This window comes from Pantherophis guttatus, chromosome 4 (genome assembly GCF_059756535.1).
Source record: "Pantherophis guttatus breed Tessera chromosome 4, ASM5975653v1, whole genome shotgun sequence".
Classification (NCBI taxonomy): Eukaryota; Metazoa; Chordata; class Lepidosauria; order Squamata; family Colubridae; genus Pantherophis; species Pantherophis guttatus.
The window spans coordinates 62,443,764-62,467,342 of NC_142066.1; the positions used below are offsets into that span (position 1 = coordinate 62,443,764).

The window sequence follows — 23,579 nt, forward strand, 5'->3', positions numbered from 1 at the left end:
GAATGGCAAAGCAATGGAGTCTGCTTAAACTATTATGTTCAGGTTTGTTTATGAAAGGTTCGTTTCATCCTTCCTTAGAGAGATTAGAATATAGGTCTATAAGTCCATCTGCGAGAATATTTCAATACAAAGTATGGTTTAGTTAACATTAGAATATTGGATTTGTCTTGCTAATTCGTTCAAAACATTCCAGAAGTAGAATTGAAAAATGAGTATTTTCTGAAGTATGCTATGCCATGCGAATACTTTTTTATTGGCACATGGGATTCCTTCCTTTCTCCCTTATTTATTACAACGCCTACCCTTCTCTTTCATTCCTGTACACTTTAAACTCTGCAGTTATTTCCTGCAACTCATTGGTGTGATTTTCTTTAACATTATGCTAGTAGCCCTGTTTATTTCTTCAATGGTAATCAACAAATCAAATTTTTATTGTGTAGAGTTCCAGATAATGAAACAAATGAACTAAAATATAAAATTGAATTAATAGAGTCTAACACTTTTGTGAATTTAATGTATTACTACTGCTAGTAATATTTGGCATTGTTACATTTCCTAATTGTTTCAAGAAGAAAAACATTTGCTTGTTAATACAAGAGCACATTTACTACAAGGATTATTTTATCCATCAAGATTATTTTCCTTTTAGATTATTTGAATGTTTCTTTGTTTCTATTTTATACGCTTCATCCAACAATTTATTATTACCTTGTAATATCTGCTTTGTTGGCTGGACTTAATTGAAGACGTTGAAGCTTAGGAAAGAAATACTGTAGTCTTAGACTTACATTTAGCCATTCATTTAGCAACCATTCGAAGTTACAGCGGCATTGAAAAGGTGATTTATGACTGGTCCTTGCATTTATAATCATTGAAGCATCCTGATGGCACATCATCAAAATTTGGGCACTTGGTAACTGATGGTATTTAAGATAGTTGCAGTGTCCCGGGCTCACAAGATCCTAATTTGTGCCCTTGCCAGCTGGATTACGTCAAGCAAAGTCAATGTAGGAAGCCAGATTTGCTTAATGACAGCATGATGGATTTAACACTTGCAGTGATTTATTTAATGGCAAAAAGGTAAAATTGGACCTGACTCACATAACAATTTATTTTGGCATAGAAATTCTGGTCCCAATTATAGTCACAAATTGAGAATTACTAGCAGTAGTAATCCAATAAATTCACAAAAGTATTAGACTTTAAGAATTATATAAAATTGATACTTTGTTGCATAAACTCTATGTCTTTCTATAGCTATGAGTGAGATACTGGATCATATTGAAATATGATGTAGGTGGAACTCTGTCAGATATGCTGAAATGGTAGATAGTGATGGGATTACTGAAAATGGTGTGGGTTGGATAGTTATCAGAATCCCATATTTGATGATGAAATTACCCAAATAAAAGAAATATATTTGTGCACCTTTAGTTTTTTGTCCTTACTAAGTGTATGTATTAATAAAAGTGGAACAATAAAAGATATAGGATGATATAAAAATATTTGCTGAAGATCTTTTGTTACATTATTTGAACTAAAATCAGTAGAGAGCAAATCATTTCTAATTTGAATTGGTAGCATTCAGTAACACTCTTCTTCCTGCCTTTGTAAGATTATAAATGCCTTAAAATTCTGATACTCCAAAATGTTAAAATACCCTATCTTGATTGTTCTCTTTATGCTTTACATTTTAGGATCTGCTGTTTGGCAGCTGATAGCATCATTTTTGAAGCTTCCAATATCTGGAACTCATTGTATAGTGGGTTCAACCATTGGTTTCTCATTAGTTGCAATTGGCACACAAGGAGTCCAGTGGATGGAACTTGTCAAGATTGGTAAATGATATTCTCGTTATGTACAACATGTAATGAATTTTAAAAAGTGTTTTGAAGAATTTCGCTATGATTTTATGTGATAGTTATATTCAGATAATTTATGCAAATTACGAGTTGTCAAGTTTTGTCCAGAATGCTACTGGTTTTTTTTTTAAATCAAGTTTTATTGGGTTTTTTCCCCCCACATTCACCCACATCTTTTTTGAACAGAGTATTGGCCATATCTTATCTTATACAATTTATCAAATTCAAATACATTTTACTCAATTACAATTTTTGCCACAATTTTTTTCTCTTTTTTTAATCATATCTCAATATTTCTATGCTTACTTATATAACCAACATCTTCATTCGCCCTCAAATTCTAATTTTCCTGCTTATTCATATTTATTTTCTTTTATTTTTTAACCATTCATTCTTTATCTTAATATATTTATATATGTTCGGGGTTGCCTTTCTTCCATTTCACCTTTTTGTTGTACAGCAATCTTTCTTCTCAATCCTGCCATCTCCCTCTCTTCTTTCCATCTTACTTTCTTTTTCCCTCTTCTCCTGCTCCTCTCTACTTCTTCTTCCTTTTTCCTTCTCCTCCTTTCTTCCTCCCTGTCTAGCCCTCTCTCCTACTCTGATTTCCCCTCTCTTCCTTCCTCCCCTCTCTTCCATCCCTCTCTCTTCTCCCCCTCTCTTCCATCTCTCTACTCTACTCTCTACTCCTCTTTCATCTCTCTCTATTGCTGTATTCATTTTCAATTCAATATTTTCCACTATGGTGTCCAGGCAAGCCCGATCTTTCTCATTTATTAAAAATATTACTCGGACTTCCTGTTGGCACCGTCGTCGTCGCTAGACGATCTCTTTAAGACCGCCAGCCCCGCCGCCAGTAAAGAGCCGCCCCTACAGCTGAGAGGCGGCTTGAAAAACTCCACGTTCTTGAGGAAACGGGAGGAGAGCTGGCGAGAGCAGGTAGAGCCCCCTGCGAAGTCCCCAGATTGTCTTTTTTGCTTCTGGGGAGGAAGCAGGGTGAGGCTCCCTATCCAGCTCTCCGAGGCTCCGGACTCCAGGGACAACTCTGCATCCAGCAGAGCCAGACGACGCAACCAACATAACCAGCGAAATCCAAGAGAATTATCAAAAATAAACAGGGTGGAATCTGGACTTGAAATTCAAAACTGCAAGTATTTGTATTAGCCCTGTGATTGAACTTAAGAACGGAGAAAAAGTGAAAGTTTGCTAAAATGGCGTCCGGCTTCAGCATTAGGAAAAAAGCTGAAAGCGAAAGTGGATTTGCCTGAGTGTTTTAATACGTTACAAAGTATCTAAAGCAACAGCGCTGGCTTCTCCCTTAGAGACTTGATTAAAGCTGGGGAAATTTCTGAGAGGATTCTGTGGTGAAAAGGGAGGGAGGACTTCCTTCTTAGAAAGAATCAGACTGCGTGGCAGAATGGCTTCAAAGCAGACAAAGCCAGCCACTAAAACTGCAGGGGGGGGTTTCCCCCACTCACAAGTCACAAGAGCAGCTTTTAAGTTTGCAGACTCAGAGCCAAGCACAGGAGACTGGTTTTAAAGATTTGAAGGAATTTATTGCTGCGGCTCTGATGAATCAAAATTAAGTTTTGGACCAGAAATTTGAAAAATCTCAACAGGAAATTAAGGAGGTGGTTCAAGAAAAGTATGACAAGATGAAGCGTGACATACTGACAGTTGTGACTGGCTTGTCAGAAGTAGTTGTTCAGATTGATAAAAAAGTGGAAGAACTTAGTTCAGAAGTAGAATCTAAACTGAAGGAAGCTGATTATAAAATTTCTAATGTTGACAAAAAAACACAAAGGATTGAAAATGAAGTGACAATGATGCAATTTAGATTCATGGAGTTTGCTGTAAGACTGAGAGGAATAAAAGAAAATAACAGAGAAGATTTGAGAAGGGTTTGTGCTGATGCCCTGGCTGTGATGCTAAAGGTTAGCCCTGAGGAGATTTTGTGCAAGATGGACAAGGTCTATAGAGTGAATTCTTGGGTGGCAAGGGAGAGGCAATTGCCTAGAGATGTGGTGATCTACTTTACAGATAGAAGAATAAGAAACGATATTTTGCAAAAGTTTTTGTTTCTACTATTCAAGTGGATGGAAGGGAGATTGGGATTTACAAAGATTTGCTGCCTAAGATGCTAAGAGATAGAAAGGACTTTCGATTTTTGATGACTGAATTAAAGAAACAACAAATTCCATTCAGATGGGATGCTCCAGTTGGCATAATATTGAGGTATCAAGGAGAGAGATATCGATTAAATACTGTTGAAAAAGCGGAAGATTTTTATTTCAATGTTTTTAAAACTGGCGCAACATCTCCACGTACATCCTCAGTGTTAGGTATAGAGGAGGGTGAGAAAGAGAAGCAATTTGAACAAGAGCTTGAAGAGCAGCGGAAACAGATGGAGGTGAAGGTAATGGAAACTCAAGGAGCAACAGGGGTTTTTTTGGATGAACCTTTGCTGGATCTTCCTTTAGAGGCTTTAGGTGGACCACCCAAAAATACAAGAGAAGTGGCAGTGGATCTCGAGTTGATGTCGTATAAAGCTAAAGACCAGCGTATAACTCGAGCAGCTTATAAACAAATTCTAGAGAAACAACAACAGCAGAGATCTAAGCTATCGCAAGATAAGAAGGGAGTCAATGGTAAAGCACAAAAATCCGAAGCTATGGGAGGAGCTAAGCCGAAGACTACCAGTCTGGAACAGAAACTTCAGCAAATGCTCTTAACGCTTCAGGAGACTACAAATGACAAGTTTTTATCTTGGAACGTGAATGGATTGAATTCACCACAGAAAAGAAGGAAGATATTTCACTATCTGAGACAATTTAATAATGATGTTATTTGCCTACAAGAAACTCATATTAGAATACAAGATCAAAAATATTTGATAAATCCTAGATTAGGAGCACAGTTTATAGCCTCAAATTCGGAGAAAAAGAATGGTGTAATGATTTATATAAATAAAAGATTGCCAGCAAAAATTTTAGAAGCAGATGACTGTGGAAGATATATAGCAATTGAACTTTCTACAGATAATGGTCCAATTTTGGTGATTGGAATTTATGCTCCTAATTAGCAACAAGAAAATTTTTATAAAATCTTGTACTCTAAAATATTACAATGGGACTACAGATCTATTTTACTTATGGGAGATTGGAATGGAGTAATAGATCCCAAAAAAGATAAAAAGAGTTTGGCAAAGTCATGTGTTAAATTACCACAGATTTTTTTTGATATGAAAGAAGATTTGGAATTGAAAGATATATGGAGAGTGCATAACCCAAAAGAATTGGACTTTACTTTTTTCTCAGACAGACATAGATCCTTCTCTAGGATTGATTTTATTCTACTTACGGCTGACCTATTCTTAAAAACAAAGAAAACAAAGATATTTCCGAGGACTTTAACTGACCATAGCCCGGTATGGATAGAAATAGAAATGGGAAAGAATGAGAGAAGATCGTGGAGAGTAAATGAAAACTTGTTTAGATATGAAAAGAACGTAAATGAACTTAAAAAACAAATGAAGGAATTTTTTGAAATGAACTTGAATAAGGGTACCCCTATTGAAATTGTTTGGGATGCGAGTAAGGCGTATATGCGGGGGGTACTGATCCATATGAATTCTAAACATAAATCAAATCGACAAAGAAAAAGATTAGAATTAGAAGGAGAGATAAAGAAAAAAGAACAGTTGCTTATAAAAAACCCAACAGATGAAAAACTACAAGGAATTATAAAACTTTTGAAAGACCAATTTCAAATGCTCACAGCGGAACAAGCAGCAACTAATTTACAATTTGCGAAACATAATACATTTTGCAACGCTAATAAGCCGGGCAGGTGGTTAGCTTACATACTGAGGAAACAACAGAGTACTCGGACTATTGGCAGTATTGAGTATGGAGGGAAGGAAGTTTTTCAACAAAGACTAATCAAAGAAGCCTTCTTAAATTATTATACTAAATTATATGCCAAAGATGATATACAGAATGAACTTATAAATAAATATCTAGAAGAAAGGAGAGTTATGAAAATTTCTAGTGATCAAAAGGAAAGAATGAGCTTACCAATAACAGCTGAGGAGATTATTATTGCTATTAAACAATTGAAAACAGCTAAAGCTCCAGGAACGGATGGTTTAACTGCGGTGTATTATAAAACTTTACAAGCAGAAATGATTGAACATCTTAAAGATTTATTTTGTAGCATACAACAAGGGGGTAAAATACCCCCTTCATGGAAAGCAGCTTTTGTTTCTTTGATACTGAAAGAGGAAGTAGGTTCTATAAAACCGGAAAATTTTAGACCAATATCTCTCCTGAATACGGATTATAAAATTTTTGCAAAAGTATTAGCCAACAGATTAATGCCAGTTATTTAAGAGGTGATTCATCATGATCAAGCAGGATTTATAGAAGGCAGATACATGAAGGATAATGTGAGGCAAATTATAGATTTATTGGAATATCTTGAGAAGAATAAACAGATCTCTGCAGTGCTGGTGTTTCTGGATGCGGAGAAGACCTTTGATCGAGTGAACTGGAACTTTCTATTAAAGACTTTAAGAAAGATGGACTTTGGGGATCAGTTCGTGCAGGCAGTTTCAGCAATTTATCAAGAGCAAATAGCACAAATTATCATTAATGGAAGCTTAACTACAAACTTCAGTATAGAAAAAGGCACAAGACAAGGTTGTCCGTTATCCCCGTTGTTGTTTATTCTAATTCTAGAAGTCTTGTTGAACACAATACGGGACTCGAGCACTTTGAATGGAATAGTTATAAGGCAAGAGGATTACAGAACAAGGGCATTTGCAGATGATCTGGTTGTTACCCTAACACGGCCGATGGAATCAATAATTCAGATGAAAGACATTATAGAAGAGTATGGTATGGTATCAGGATTTAGATTGAATCAGAAAAAAACCAAGATGATAGTTAAAAATATGACAGTTGATCAAAAGAAGGAACTTGAAAGGAAGGCAGGCTTTGAAATAGTACCAAAGGTGAGATATCTAGGAGTTCAAGTTGCAGATTCAAATATAAAACTGTTCCAAAACAATTATGAGGTGTTGTGGCGAAAGGTACAAAAGGATATGGAAACCTGGAAAAAAATGCAGCTGTCTCTACTTGGAAGAATAGCAGCAGTTAAAATGAATGTTTTACCTAGTTTTTTATTTTTGTTTCAAATGATTCCGGTGCTTAAAAGTGATAAACAGCTGATGGAATGGCAAAAAGGAGTGAATAAGTTTGTTTGGAATGAGAAAAAGCCAAGAGTTAAATTGAAAATTATGCAAGATGTTCGTGAAAGGGGTGGTCTTAAACTTCCAAACCTACGACTGTACTATGAAGCAGCAGCGTTGACACAAGCAAGTGATTGGTTTGGAAGGACAAAGACTGGAATATTGAGTATAGAGAGTTATGATCTTGAATTGGGTTGGCATGCATATTTATTCTACGAAAATAAAGTGGATAAAGTATTCAACAGCCATATGCTTAGAAACTCCTTGATGAGAGTATGGAAGAAGCATCGGTTCAAATGGGATTATAAAATACCGTTGTGGTTGGATCTTGGTCATATTATACGGAATATAAATATAAAGTCACTCGGGGGGGTGTTATACAAAGAAGTACTTTTTAGTGATGGGGGCAGATGGCAACTAAAGACATTAAATACACTGTTGGAAGAAGGGATTAATTTAACTTGGTTACAATATAATCAACTGAGATGGAGAGAAGATCAAAAAACTGGTTTAATGTTGCATGAAGAAGAATTGGTTAGACAGATAAAAGAGAAAGGCCCAATGCATATCAAGAGGGTTTATAATGTTTTGTTAGAAAGAGACTCAGAAAAGGAATTGGTTAAAGATTGTATGATAAAATGGGCACAAAATTTTGCAGAACCAGTTATGATGGAAACGTGGGAAAAAATATGGGTTCAGAATGTTAAATTTACGCAGTCACAGAATTTGAGGAAAAATTTTTATAAAATGTTTTATAGGTGGCATTTAGATCCTAAGAAATTGTCATGCATGTATCCTAATGTTCAACCAAAATGTTGGAGATGTGACTGTTTGGATGCTACATATTATCATATATGGTGGACTTGCAAGAAAGTGAAGGCTTTCTGGATAAAAATTTGGTGGATTATGCAAAATGTTCTCAAGAAAAAACTCCAATTTTCTCCTCAATTGTTTTTATTGGGCATAGTTAAGGGTTTTTCAATGGGTGAAATAAAATTGATATTGTATATGGTGACAGCAGCTAGGTTACTGATTGGTCAATATTGGAAAAGGGGTGTTTTGCCTACTATTGAAGAATGGACTTTGAAGGTGGCCAGTTTTGCAGAAATGGCGAAGATATCAGCATACTTAAAAGACCGGACTCAAGAGACTTATGTATGGGAGTGGAAGAAATGGATAGATTATGTGCAGAATAAATACCAAACTAGGAAGTACCAGATAGCTTTTAGTTGAATGTTGTGTAGAAATGTCTAGTATATAGGGGGTAGAATAGTTTAATGTCATGTAGAAATGTATAGTACACAGGGGGGAGAATAGAAGGGCGGTAAAGTATGATATGATATAAAATGATTTAGATTTGGATTTCACCTTGGGGAAGTCATGGGAGGAGGGGAGGGCTAGGGAGGGTTAGGGAGGGAAAGGGGGGGGGAAGTGGGAAAATTTGTATTTGTAAAACTTTTTCAATAAAAAATATTACTCGAAATTCCCCTCCTCTTTTTAATTATTAACAAATATTTCAACTTATTGCATTTTTTCCTTGAAACCGTTGTAAAATAATCTTCCAACCCTTGCTTTTTTCCCTTTAAAATATATTTCTTCTGTTTTACTTCCAAGTCTGTCATTTACATCATTTACTAACATTTCATTTTCACTCAATTTTACATTTCAATTTCAATTCACATCTTAATTTCAATTAATTCTTTTGTTACTTTTATTTCTCTCTACTTAGTGCTTCCTCCAACATCAAAAACATAGTTCATTTTTTTTCACATTTCATCTACTGATCTATTTTACATTAAACAGTATTTCACATATAATTTCTACAACTAACATCCTTCTCTTTGTTAACATACTAATATTTTCACTGATTCTTAACCATTTTCTTTTAAACTCTCCAGAATCCCATTTCTTGATGCTTTCCTCCCTTTCTCCCATTCCCTTACCTTCTTCCTCTTCCTTTTCTTATATCTCCCTTTCTGCCTCTTTTCTTAAATATTTCCTCTGTTAATTTTCCCTCTCAGTATTTCCCCATTTATTTCTCTTCTTTTCAGTTTTGAGATGTATTCTCTCTTATCCATTTTTATTCTATCACTGTTAATCCCAGTGTAATCATCTTTATCTTTATTTTCATTTATTTCCTTTTCAATATTTTCTCCTTGTTTCTCTTGCTTCTCATTCATCTTTTCTCTTTCTTTTTTCTTGCTTTCTAACCAATCCTCTGCTTCCTTATTTCCCTTAAACGCTTCTCTTATTTTTTCAAACATCTCCCTTAATATCTCACATTCATCCTCTCAATTCTCCATATTGTCACTTTAGAAGGCTAGAATTTTCCAATTTATTATTTTCATTTACTTATACTTCTAGTTTCAAAGTCCATGCAATATCTCCTTTTTCTTTCCAGATAGTGCCCAGTTCAAATGCTCACTTGAGCCATCACAATCTCAGTCCTTGTCCTCTCCACTTCTCTTAGTCTTTTCAGCTGTATACTCCTACGGCTCTTTCCCACGATCTCTCCTCCAGCAGATGTCTCTCTTCAATTCAAAACTCTTTTGGCAACAAAGTATCCAGTTTATAACTCCACGGGAACGCCCGTTTCCTGTCTTCCGAGTTAAATCTTTTTATTGTTTAAAAAATGTTTCTCTGTCTCCTTTTCCCTTGTCTTGTTTTTATTTTTTTCAAAATCCAATTTTAAATCCAGGTAGAAGATTCCTTTTAGGGCTTTCGTTTTAACTTTAAAGTTCCTTCCCCCCCCCCCTCTGCTTAAATTCCCAAGTGCAAATTAGCCACTAATTGCTTGTTGGGACTTATTTCAAGCTTTTAAAAGTTTTTTCTTCTTACCTGTGAGTTGACCAATCACTTATCCGATAACAATACTCTGTTCAATCACCACTCCTGCACTTCCTCTTTCTGATCGTGGCCATTCCGGCTTTTTGACAGCTCCATGGCTGCCTTCCTTTGCCAATGGGTCGAAGACTAATGCCAGTACTTCAGGGAACTTGCTCCTTCCCTATCTGTGCCAGCCTGCGACTTCTTTCTTCGCTGTCCCTATAAGACAGCTATGATCCCTAGGGATCCCCAAAATCAGCTGGGATATCGGTGCTCTTCTGGAGCTCCAGAATCCACACTGTATTGCCCGATGCCGGCCACGCCCTTTCCAATGCTCGTGTTTATAGTTCAAACATCACGGTAAACTACAGTTTCATTAAGATAATATACAAAAATTAGACTCTCCAGACAGCATAGCCAGAAATGCACAGGAATTCTAATAATTAAAGGTCTATGTATCTATAATGTATTGGGTTAGAGGTTAGCCTTTTAGAATTATATTAATATCTCTCTGAAGGGAAAGGGGAGAAAAAAGTGCTTGACCATATGATATATTTTTGTTCTAATGAATCTCAGGGTTAATTAAGACAAAAAACATTTACAAATCGAAATGCAATTTCAGATGTCACAGGCCCTGAATTCCATACTACAGTTTTTATTTATAATATAAATGCTTCTATTTGTAGTATATATATATATATTCCCATTCAGTCATGTCCAATTCTCCGAGACCACTTTGACAAGACCCTGAGGTTTACTTGGCAAGGTTTTTCAAAAGTGGTTTGCCGTTGCCTTCTTTCTAGGGCTGAGAGAAAGTGATTAGCACAAGGTCACCTACCAGTAGCTGGCTTTGTGCCTAAGGCAGGCCTAGAACTCCCAGTTACTTAGTTTCTAGCCTAATATCTTGAATTAGCATTTCTCAATCTTAGTAAATTTAAGATAACATGGAGTTCAACTCCCAGAATTTCCATTCAGCAAGTTAAAGTTGCTATGCTTGAGGAACACTGCCTTAACTACTACACTAAACTAGTTCTCTAATGTAACATAGTTGCATTAAAAAATAAAGCATTCTTAAAATTGTGTTAAGCTATGAAAACTTTTAGTATTATTGGAATATTATATGTTGATGTCCTTCTGCAACCAATTAAATTTGGTAAAATTAATTGAGTAGACCAAAATTAGAGATAGGCATGTTGATTTCACATAATATTCAATGGAATTTCGTTATGTTTATATTCCTACAAAGTATATGTTACTGTTATTTTTAAAAGTTTTTAAAGAATTTAAAAGGTAGTCCTCAATTTACAACACTTCATTTAGTGAGCATTCAAAATTACAATGGCACTGAAAAAAGGGACTTACAACCGTTTTTCACACTTATGATCTTTGCAGCATTCCCATGGTATGTGATCAAAATTTGGACACTTGGAAACTGGTTCATATCTACGACAGTTGTAGTGTCTCAAGGTCACGTGATTGCCTTTTGTAACCTTCTGACAAGCAAAGTCAATGGGGAATCCAGATTCATCTAACAACTGTGTGATCAATTTAACAACTGCACTGAATCACTTAACAAATGTTTTACTTAGCAACAGAAATTTTGGGCTCAATTGTGGTCGTAAGTCGAGGCTTACCTGTATAAATTCAGTATTTATAAACTTCAGGAGTACTTTTATTTAGTTAATTTATATGACATTCTTTATGCTAGCAGATAAAACCACTTTTACATACCAATACATACATACACATTTGCACACACAATCATTTTTTCCCCCATTTTAAATGGTTTTTCTAACTTCAAGAAATTAAACTCTAGTGCTGATTGTAAACAGTAAAAGCTATATGGAAAAAACTAAAAAAGTAGGATGGACATTTTAATACAAAGAAAAACTAAGCAAACTTGACTTGTGAGCACAGAGTAAAAAAAAATTCTGATGAAATCTTGGAAATGCAAAAAAACGTATTTAAGAGTACTTTTAAATATAAATTTACTTAGTATGACATAACATTTCTATTGAAATCAGTTGGATTCAAACATCTTTACCTTGGCTGAATTTTGGAATTTTTAAAAAATAACTTTGAGTCTATTTAAACGAAAAGAAACTAACATAAAGAACAAGTTGTTTTTGGCAGAATTTTACATTGGATGGAACCTTACTAATTATTGAATGTAATATTTTAAATTTTTTATACTCAGTTGCTTCCTGGTTTATCTCCCCACTACTATCTGGTATGATGTCTGGTGCGCTGTTTCTTTTGATCAGATTTTTCATCTTAAATAAGGTTAGTACTGTTGATACTATAACAATGCATTGATGCTATTTGTTGTACCTCATTCCCATCAGGCACACTGAAAGGCATTATAGGGTTATAAATTATAAAGGTATGGCATTTAATGATGTTTATATTTATTTTGCAGTATGTCTACACACTCTAATTCACAAGAACAGAATAATAATATTGCATTAAAACCATAATGCTAATAAATAAAATGAAAATGGTATGCAAATTAGAATGAAACATAAGCAGTATCTGTTAATTTCTAATGATGTATCTGACATTTAAGCATTTGTATAATAATTGCATAATAGTATTTGTATAAGAATATCTGCATACCTAGTTGGTTTAAAAATTTAGGTCCTCAGTTTTTAAACTGTTTTGGTTAAAATAATAAATTATCTATTTCATAAATACATTTTAATGTTACTCTAAAAATTACATTGAAACTCAGTAACTCCACGGGTACAATAATCATTTTTATTGAATATAGAGGGACACATTAAGTATAAGTAGTCATTGATTTGTGATTGATCGCATAGCAACCTTTTCATTCCCCAAAAAACTACTTTTGACTCGGTCCTGAATTTACGACTATTACACTACCCTCACTGCCCTTATAACTGACCCACAGGGATACTGCAATGCTCCCCCCTGCCTATCTCCTCCCATTTACCCCTTGCCATGTTCCCACAGTTCTTTGGCCTGCTTCCCACCCCAGGCCCTATACTCTTCACTTACCTTTCAAGAGCTCCAGAGCTTGGATTAGGGAACATACCAAGTTGGTTAGCTGCTAGGCCACTTAGCACCATCCCAGTGGCTTCAAAGTAAATGCACTGAATTGTGGCAGCACTGAAAAGGCAGTTCATTCCAGAATGCAACCATGTAGGCCAGGGAAGGAGCGATTTATTCTGCTGTCCTAATATGGTCTGTGCATTTCTTTGGAAAGCTCTGGACACATTGTGTTAGGGAAGCAGAATAGACTGCTTCATTGCTGAGTAATGTGGGGTGATCCTGAAAATGCCCACCATTTTCTGAGTAATTGCTATTCAATGTGGCCATTTGGAAAACAACCAAATTGGGATCTGTGCCAGTGGTGGGATTCAAAAATTTTTTACTACCGGTTCTGTGGGCATGGCTTGGTGGGCGTGGCATGGCTTGATGGACGTGGCTTGGTGGGCATGGCAGGGGAAGGATACTGTAAAATCTCCATTCCCTCCCCACTCCAGGGAAAGGTTACTGCAAAATCCCCATTTCCTCCCGATCAGCTGAGACTTGGGAGGCAGAGAATAGATGGGGGCGGGACCAGTCAGAGGTGGTATTTACCAGTTCTCCAAACTACTTAAAATTTCCGCTACCGGTTCTCCAGAACTGGTCAGAACCTGCTGAATACCACCTCTCTTCTGTGCCATTTGGACCAGCAATGAAGTGTTCCCTAACAGAAGCTCCGAAACTCTGGAAATCTTTGAAAGCTAGGCAAAGTTGGTGGGGTGTGGGATATGATGGGTGGGAAGCAGGGACAAGGTTTGTGGGTTGAGGGAGGCTTTGCAAGGCCTAGAGCAGGTGGGCCTGGCCTCCTCTAAGCTTCCCAAGTCCTTTCCCACCCCATGTTCCAGTTAACCCACACTATTATTTAACTAATCAAGAAGAGAAGCAATCTGCAATTAAGGAGAAACTTCCCAACAGTGAGGACAATGAATCAATGGAATAGCTTGCCTTCAGACGTTAGAAGTGTTTTATCACTGGGAGTTTTAAAGAAAAGACTAGACAGCCACCTGCCTGAAATGGTATAGGGTCGTGATGGCAAACCTATGGCATGCATGCCACAGGTGGCATGCAGAGCCTCTCTGCGGGCACGCAAACCATCACCTAGCTCAGGTCCACTGCGCATGTGCAATTGCTTCCCGCCGGCCAGCTGATTTTCGGGTCTACCCTGCAAGCGGCATGCGTGGGAAGATCTACCTTTCTCTTCACTTTCTGCTGCCTGTGCCCTCCCAGATCTCTGGAGATTCCCCTCCCAGCGATGTTTTGGGAGGTGAGGCTTTTTTTCCTCCTCCCAGCTGTTTTGGAAGCTTCCCCCCCCCCCAGCCATTTTGGAAAGCAAAGGCTTTCACCCCCAGTGCTGTTTTGGGATGTGAGGCCAAAAGGGTGGGGAGGGGTCTCACGCGCATGTGCGGGGGGAGCGGAGGTCATGTGCGCATGCGGGGGAGTCGCACACATGTGCAGAGGGGCGGGGTAAGTGGGAGGGGCATTGCATTATGGGTGTGATCACGTGCGCGCATGCGATAGCGCACGCGCGCACTCTTTTGGCACCCGAGGGAAAAAAGGTTAGCCATCACTGGTATAGGGTCTCCTGCTTGAGCAGGAGGTTGGACTAGAAGACCTCCAAGGTCTTCTATATTCTGACCTTCGATCAGAATATAGCTATTCTGATTGATTGATTGATTGATTGATTACTGCATCAGAGAGATTAGAAGGGGAGTTGTCAAATGAGACAATCTTGTCTAACTATTATTTGCAATCATAATTGAAGGCTCTATTATGGTTGTAGGTCGAGGACTATTTGGATTTAAGATGAAAAGGAGGAAAAGCTTCACAGTCCTATCTCTCCTAGTATTTCAACTACAATTATACACTTTAAAGATATATTTTTCTATTAAAGTTACTGAAATGGCAAAGCTCATCTGATTTCTCTAATAATGCAAGATTCAGCCTCCTCTTAGAAAAATTCCTCCTTATTTGGTGCAATATATTTCTCATTTGGCAGAAAAACATCTGCCCCCAAATGTAAATATGTGCATACTTGATATGAGTTTTTACATTAAACTAATCCTCAATAACAGCCTGGATTGAAACTCACAACTGTGTTAATTTTATTTTTAAAATGGATTTGAATCACTATATTTTATTCATTTTAAAAAATACAGCTTGCTAAAACAGAACTCCATGACACATTTTCAAATGGAAATTAAATAATGAAAGTAGATTGTATTATGAAATTGTATTATTTTGAAAAAGAATTTAGAAAAAGAAAACATTTTGTTTCTTGATACCTTTGCCCCCACTGATCATGAAGTTCTATTTCTTCCTCCAATTGTTGACCTTTTATTCTTTTTTATTTGCTTGTTCTAAATACCCAGGCAGGCTCCCCCGCATTTGTTCACATTTTCACTTCCTTTACTTTCCCTCATACAACCTTGGTGTCAGTTAAAGAAGTGTAAGAAAACCAGGTATAGATCTTGTACTAAGCAACAGTTAATAAAATTAAATTGCTCTTTTACCATTATGTCAAAAAATGAGAGGTAGGGAGTATAGAATTCCAGTGGTTCACTGCTTGTTGCTTGTTTTTGGCATACTACATTATAAATACCTTGGTATGTGCAATTGAAAAAATTTGGTGATAAAATCTCCCTAGCAAGGTTTTGTATTTTCCCTTACATAAATGGTAAGGAAAAGTGAAGAGTTTACTGTAGAATTTAAACATTTCCTTGAAATTGGAGGGCATTCTATTGAAGCTAAAACATTACAAAGAAAGATGCTATCTTAGCAGCTGATCCTTGGCTGAAACAATAGATAATATGGTATATGTTCGTAGGGCGAAAGTTCTTGAAAACAGCTCAAAAAAGCAATACTTTGAACTATCATTCCTCTCAGCAATTATATAATAAATAATTGCAAACATAAAAATCTGTTTGGCTTTTAAAGTCCTTGGTAGTTTATGAAGAGGTCAAACATCTCTTGATAGTTCTACCTCCTCGATTTTCCTTTGGGAGGTGAGTTCTTGTAGAACTTTATCTAATGCTTTGTAATGTCTATTCAAGATAATTTTCTGTATACCTAATCCTGAATGGGTTACCGAACTAGCAAGACAAGTGAAAGAGTGATAAGTTATGGAATGGATTAGGGCAGTGATGGCAAACCTTTTTGCTGTCAAGTGCCAAAAGTGGGGGGGGGAGTGCTGGAGGGTCGCGCACGTGCATGCCACACACATAATTCAATGCACCCCGCACCCCGTGCATACACGTGTGACCCCCCACACACGTTCCCCCTGCTTTTGGCATGCAATGGCCCGGTGGGCCCGGTAGACCTGTTTTTTTGCCTTCCCCAGGCTCCAGAGGCTTTCTAGGATCCTGAGGAGGGTGAAAACAGCCTTCCCCACCCCCCCTCTGGAGGCCGGAAACGGCCTGTTTCCTGACTTCCAGTGGGCCTGAAAGGTCCAAAAATCAGCTGGTCGGCGCATGCATGCATGCTGGAGCTGAGATAAGGCAACGCTCGCGTGCCCACAGATATGGCTCCGCGTGCCACCTGTGGCATGCGTGCCATAGGTTTGCCATCACGGGATTAGGGAATGTATTTAGTTCAGTGGAAATAATTCAGATGTTCAAATCTTACCACCATTCTATAAAATGAAGTATGTGCTCCACTTTTCTGGGCTGATGGTACCATCATTTTTTTTCTTCTATATGAGAATAATATATCTAATAATATATGTCTACCTAATAACAAGCTGTTAGTTATGTATATTCAATATCAATGTCAGCTTCTACCTTTTTTAGGAGAGAATACTGAACCAGCCAAAATTTATCTTCTATAATTTTCAATTAAATCACAGCAGATCAACATTGTATATTTTCATTTTGTTCTTATGATGATGGGGCTGATGTCAGAATTCAGGTTACCTTTTGATTACTGCATGTTTTTCCAAGCAGACTGAAATAATTTTAGTATTAAAAATGTTTAGAGCATAAAGTATTGATTTTTAAAAAACAATCTGATTTTATCAATTACATCTCAAAAATTCTTATTTTTTTAAATGTAGGAAGATCCAGTACCAAATGGTCTCCGTGCTCTTCCAGTATTCTATGCTGCTACAATAACTATTAATGTGTTCTCCATAATGTATACAGGTGCTCCAGGTGAGTAGATGGAGTCTGCTGTGAAAAGATTGTATTATCTTTTGGAACACAGAATATAATTTTGTACTCTTCCCACCTTAATTTACCCTGGCTTTTTTTTCCATGAAAAGGATAATATCTGCAAGCCAAGATTTTTCTAAAAGTTAGCCTCAATACTTGCAATATTTGGCTTGAAAAACAGCAATTGCTGTACATACATCCTTTTTTTAATTTAAGTGAATTAGTACAAGAATTCTATTCTCCTTATGAGAGGTTAAACATTAAATCCAGCACAATATAATATTTCTCATGTTTTATGATTTTAATATAAATTTTAATGTTCATTTGTCATAATATATTTTTCTATGTAATCCAAGACAGGCGGATGGGATGCAATCTTCTGCTTTATAATAATTTTATAAAACAATTTATTGTATTTTTCGGACTATAAGATGCTCCGAAGTATAAGACACACATAGCTTTTGGGGGGGAAAACAAGAAAAAAAAATCTGCATCTGCCTCCCAGCAATTTGTCTCCTTGCATGAAACAGCAAACAGTGTGGACAGCTTGATTTAGCACAAGCAGCTGATTGACGGTTGGATCAGCCTCCTGGAATACCTCCTATCAGCTGTTCCAGGCTGCGGGGATTGCTGCTGCCCATCGATGCCAGCGCCGCCCATCGTTGCTGTCACCTATCACCGCCGCCTGGAACAGGCCGAAAACGGGATGCTTGGAGGCTGAAAATGGGGCATGCGGAGGAGGCGATAGGTGACAGCGGCGATGGGTGGCCACAGCAGCGATGGGTGGCAGTGATCTCCATAGCCTGGAACAGCTGTTAGGCAGTATTCCAGGAGGCCAATCCAACCACCAATCAGTTGCTCGTGCTAAATCAGGCTGTGCTGAAGCTGACCTTGCTGTTTGCTGCAAGGAGGTAAATTGCTGGGAGAGAGAGGCTGAAGGGTGGGGGCCAGCGGGTGAGCAGGGCTTCGGCAACATTTGCTATATAAGACGCACAGGATTTCCACCCACTTTTTTGGAGGGGGAAAAGTGCATCTTATACTCCGAAAAGCACGGTATATCCTTGTATTACAAAGAAAGTGACTTACCGTATTTTTCAGAGTATAAGACACTCCGGACTATAAGACGCACCTACCTTTTTTGGTGAGGAAAACAAGAAAAAGAAATCTGCTTCTGCCTCCCAGCAATTTTGCCTCGTTGCAGCAAACAGCAAATAGCCTGCTTTACTTTCATTTTTGTTTTCAGCATAGCTTGATTAGCACAAGAAAAAAAACTCTGCTCCCAGCAATTTACCTCCTTGCAGCAAGCAGCAGAGGCCTACGCAAAACAGCTGAGAGTTGGGTGGTTGATCCAACGGACAATCAACTTATGCTAATTAGGCTGTGCTGAAGCTGAAATGAGCTGTTTATTCATGCTGCTTGCTGCAAGGAGGTAAACTGCTGGGAGGCAGAAGCCAAAGGGTGGGGGCCAGTAGGTGGGCGAGGCTACATTCGGTGTATAAGCCGCATCTAAATTTTCACCCCCTTTTTGGAGAGAAAAAGGTGCGTCTTATACTCTGAAAAATACGGTAATTTTGTGATTTAATGGCTTATATTTCTGAAACAATATTCCAGATCCTTTCTAAAATATAACAGTTACCTGATAAGTACATAAGAAATGCACACTTTTATTTTCTTCTTTTTTCAGTCCTTGGAATTACACTTCCTCTATGGGCAATAGCACTGATATCAATTGGTGTGTCAATTGTATTTGCTGCCTTAGTATGGATATTTGTATGTCCATGGATGAAAAGAAAAATAGCAAGTATGTTTTTTCATAAAATGATGGGTTGAAATAATCTTATTTTAAATCTTTCACATGAGGACTTCTAGAACACTGCTATAATACTTTAATAACATACTATAAGTATTTATTGAGTGCTGTAAGACTGGTATTTTATTGCTTGCATTTTAAAAATTACCATGATCCCAAATACAATTTTACATACATACAAGAAATGCAAATTGTGTGTAAAAGGAATTAAATTATACACGATTGGGTTTGACTAAGTGCAGAATCTTTTGGTCCTGGCAAAAATATTTCTTCTTTGCAACATACTTTGAAGTAAGAATTAAGAAGACAGATTAAAGTTTGGTATTCCAAACTAAATAGTTGATGATTATGCTAAAAACATTTTTGTTTTATTAGTGTGAAGTTATATATGAACTGTGCCTCGAGCTAACAAAATAGTAAATTATTGTATCACTGTAGTCAGTTTGCTTAAAGGACATCAGACATGTTGACCCTGAAAGGTAGTTCTGTAAATGAATTATTGTTTCTAAACTCCTGCATTTTATCTAGGTCGTTTAAAGAAGGAAAGTGCACTATCAAAAATATCTGACGAAAGCATTGACAAAATTCAAGAAGAGGATATGCCTGTCTTTAAAGAACTTCCTGGTGTAAAAGAAAGTGATGAAAGTACTATTCCCCTGACTAGCTGTGGAACAGAAGATGCTGGCGTATCAGATAATATAGCAAATGGTAGTCATCCACGTGTACCATATGGTGAGAAATTAAGAGTTTATGTATTGTTTCTCTATATGTGTTTTATGTGTAGTGTCAAACTGCTATGTATTAAGGCTCTAGCCCTCTAACAAATTTATAATGATAACAATTAATACAAGCAAAAAAATAATTTGTATATTTTTTTCTCTGAATAATGTGTATGCAGGCTTATGTACAGCTCTAGCCTCCACTGGACCTCATCATCCATGTATCTATCCTTCACCCAGTGCCACACAAACAAGCAGCTCCTTTCTTTCCTCTCAATTAATTTTGCTAATATATTTCAGATTCATTACCACTCTTGGTCAGTTAATCTCAATTAATTTTGCTTATATATTTCAGATGCATTACTACTCTTGGTCAGTTTTCCTAATCTTCTATTGTTCTCTTACTTCTAAGTACTGCAAACCTGTCTCTCTGGACAGTTCATCTTTTTTAGTGATCAAGAACAGGAATATGGAATATTTCTGTGGCAATACTAACAGTAGAATATTTTTATGCTTAAATTAAAACATACAGCCTAATTATCAACATCATCATCAAAACTGCTAGGTCATTCAATGTCAAGTGGTCTGGTGGTCCCTGCTCAACCATCATGGATTTCGATGAAATTTTGTGTGAACATGCACACATGTCCCCAGTGAACATTGGTAAAGTGTTACGTGTGCCGATGCAATACTTATGGAGATATACCGTACTCTTAGGAGTATAAGACATACTTTTTGCCCCCTAAAAGAGGGTGAAAATATTGGTGTGTTTTACACACCGAATACAGCCATTTTTGGTCTCCTGAAATCCCATGCCATATATCCCGTTTTTGCCAAAAATAGGCCCGTTTTTGTAAAAATGGAGCCTGCACAGGGTTTGGGAGGCCTGCAGAGTGCTCCTTGGGGCTGGGGGGGGGCAAAAACGTGACACATGGGGGCTTTGGGGGGCCAAAAATGGATCCGTTTTTGCAAAAATGAGGTGCACAGAGGGTTTGGGAAGCCTTCAGAGTGCTCCTGGGTGCTGGGGAGAGAAAAAATGTGACGTGTGGGGGGGTTTGTGAGGCCAAAAATGGGCCCTTTTTTTCATAAAAAAAGGCATTTTTTGCGCTCCCCAGGGGCTTTTTTGCCCTTCCTGCAAAAAAGGAGGCGTTTTTTGACAGAAATATGACAACTATACCTATACAGTTCAGAATCCTATAACTGTTTAACATGCTAACGTGTGGTGTCACTAAAGTACTTACAGCACATTTAACCTCTATCATTAGTGTAGAAGCATCGCTAGTAGATTAACAGATTCATATACCATGCAAGAAATGAATTATACACTTTAAACTCCAATATAAATGAAATGACAACGGCACAATATAAAAGAATGTGTGTTGACGTACATGACTTTGGTACCGCAACGTCCTCAACTTTGTCCCTATTTTTAGGGCTTTATACTTCAGCGATGAAAAACCAATCCTACTTTTTTGTGTGGGGTTGAAACATGCTCTTTCTTATGAGAATGATTCAACAGAGTTTCCAGGAGGGTTTTTTTTTTTTTTTTTTTTTTTTGTAAAAGTGGGCTGAAAATACCCTATTTTTGGCATTTTTACAAGAAACTTCAACTTTACACTCAATTTGTAAACTATTAGAAAGCAGTAGGAGAATGAAATTTTATATTCAAAAACCTTGTGTTGCTAAGTTATTATGCACAAAGTTTCACGTTTATCATAACTTTCCTTCCAGAGATATAAAAAGCCAAACTTCAACCTTTTTTTGAGCCGCAATATTTTCTGCCAACTTTGCTCCAAATTATCTAGATGGAGATCGCTCATGAGAATGTTTTTATTATTTTGTTTTAATAGAGCACAAAAAGTTCTACAAGATGGCCAAGTTTTGTTTCTCTCAACAAAATATTGTCAGAGATATTATGTCTCAAATTTGCTGGAACCTCAGAGTCATACTGTAGAAGGCTGTGGTATGGGGTCATACCAGTGGTGGGTTGCTACTGATTTGCCCCAGATTGGGCGAACCGGTGGCAGTGGGAAAACTTCACACACACACACACACACACACACACACACACACACACTCTCTCTCTCTCGCCTGGACGTTTCTGCGCATGCACAGAAGTGTTGCGAGTATTCGTGCACCCATGATGCAAGTACACATAACACTTTACCAATGTTCATTGGGGACGTGTGTGCATGTTCACACAAAATTTCATCAAAATCTGTAGTGGTTGAGGTGGCACTTTTCTGAAATCAGACCACTTGACATAGAATGACTTTTCATGTATGAAAGAATACAGGCTTTATCCATAAACTTATAATATAATGGTAAAGACATCACAAATTGCAAAGGAAAGGTAAAAAGAACATGGAACCAAATTTGTTGTAAATACTGCAAGTATAAAAGTGATAGCAGGCCAATTTGAAAAAGCCCCTTCTGCCATCCCTCACAAAGTTGCTGCAGTCCAAGAAGGAGGGATGGCTGGCCAAGTGAGCCAGGAAAAAAGACCTAGCATGTATACATCCTTTGTCTCCATCTCTTCCCTCATTTCATTTCAGAATTATTTGCTATTGATTTAGATAAATTAGTTTTATCCTGATGAGGTCCTAAGTATTAACTTCTATGTTCTGGTATAAAGATGCCCAATAGTTAAAAGATTTTGTCTCTGTGACACAAGAAAGGTAGAAACTTGAAACAAGTCGTTTTCCATTGCCCATTTTATAAGGATATAATGGTTGGGCTTATGTTTCCCCTAATGCACTGATAGACTAGATTTGGCCTATGTCTAATTTCTAGAGGGTGATAATTCTGTACCACACATAGCATTGCAAAATTCTGTTCCACTATTTGCAGCATTTGGTGGATATGTACTGAATATAATAAGTAAAGGAATATCTGCAGATTTTACTCTGGTAATCATTGCTGACTATAGGAGGGGATGCTCATCTCTATTTTAAGGCCATTTAGTCAGTGCTGTCTGAAAATATTTTGCATGGTCATAATGTCACAGAGTGCTGTTAACTTCTACCGAAGTGGTATCTATTTATCTACTCACATTTGCATGCTTTTAAATTGCCAGGTTGGTAAGAGCTGGGGCAAAGATGGGAGCTCATCCCATTGCGTGGCACTCAGGTCTCGAATCTGAGCTTCCAGTTTTCAAGCCAACAAACCAGCTGAGCCATTGTGCTGTCCCTGTAGTGAATACGGGACTAGTTAAATGTGTTGATTTTATCCCTGCCCCTTTTGTATCTTATTGAATTAATTTTAGTCTTGTTCCTTTTTAACTTTGACAGAGCCCACACAGTTCTGGATGCTTTTCCTATATTTTAGCCTGCAGCTGGACATAAGGGCTTGGCACTTTTAATGCATTTTAATTTGAACTACAGGTAATCCTCCACTTAAAAACACATGTGGACCTGGAATTTCCATTGTTATGACTATACTTATAGTTATAGTCTACTTATACAAGTTTTAACTTGTAAACAACCACTTAGTAAATCACCCTGGTCATAAAGCAAATCGCAATGGCATTTTTGGTTGGAAATTAGCAAAAAAAAGATCACAAATTTCAATTGTATCTGCAGGATATTGCAACCAGTTGCAAATAAGGGCCTGTTGCCAAGTGCGTGAATAACAATTATATGTCCACAAGAATGGTGCAATGGTTTAAGTGTGAGTATAGATCGTAAATAACTTTCTGACGCAGTTGCAACCTCATTAAACAAATCATTGTGAGTCGAGGACTGTCTGTGGGTATATTTTCTTAAATAAATAGGATCTACTGTTTCTATTGCTTTTATTATCCTATTTGCACTTGCTAATAGGATAGACTTGTGAAAAAATAGAAAATAAAGAAGCAATATTTTCTAAAATGTGTTGCAAACCTTTTGAATTTTCTTTGAAAAATAAGGTTTTTCTGTA

The 23,579-nt window shown here is 37.1% G+C and overlaps 1 protein-coding gene across 8 annotated transcripts in view; it reads left to right on the forward strand.

The window, feature by feature from the left end:
• The window catches only part of SLC20A2 (solute carrier family 20 member 2), a 101,744-nt gene that overhangs the window by 57,546 nt on the left and 20,619 nt on the right, over nt 1-23,579 (forward strand). For all 8 annotated transcript variants that reach the window (XR_015733873.1, XR_015733872.1, XM_060691755.2 and 5 more), the window contains exons 3-7: nt 1,698-1,838; nt 12,137-12,222; nt 17,036-17,132; nt 18,817-18,933; nt 19,471-19,674. Coding sequence is in view for 6 of the 8 variants with exons in the window: in XM_060691755.2 (XP_060547738.1) it covers nt 1,698-1,838; nt 12,137-12,222; nt 17,036-17,132; nt 18,817-18,933; nt 19,471-19,674 (645 nt within the window). In the remaining 2 variants the exon portion in view is untranslated. The remainder of the gene's footprint in view (nt 1-1,697; nt 1,839-12,136; nt 12,223-17,035; nt 17,133-18,816; nt 18,934-19,470; nt 19,675-23,579) is intronic.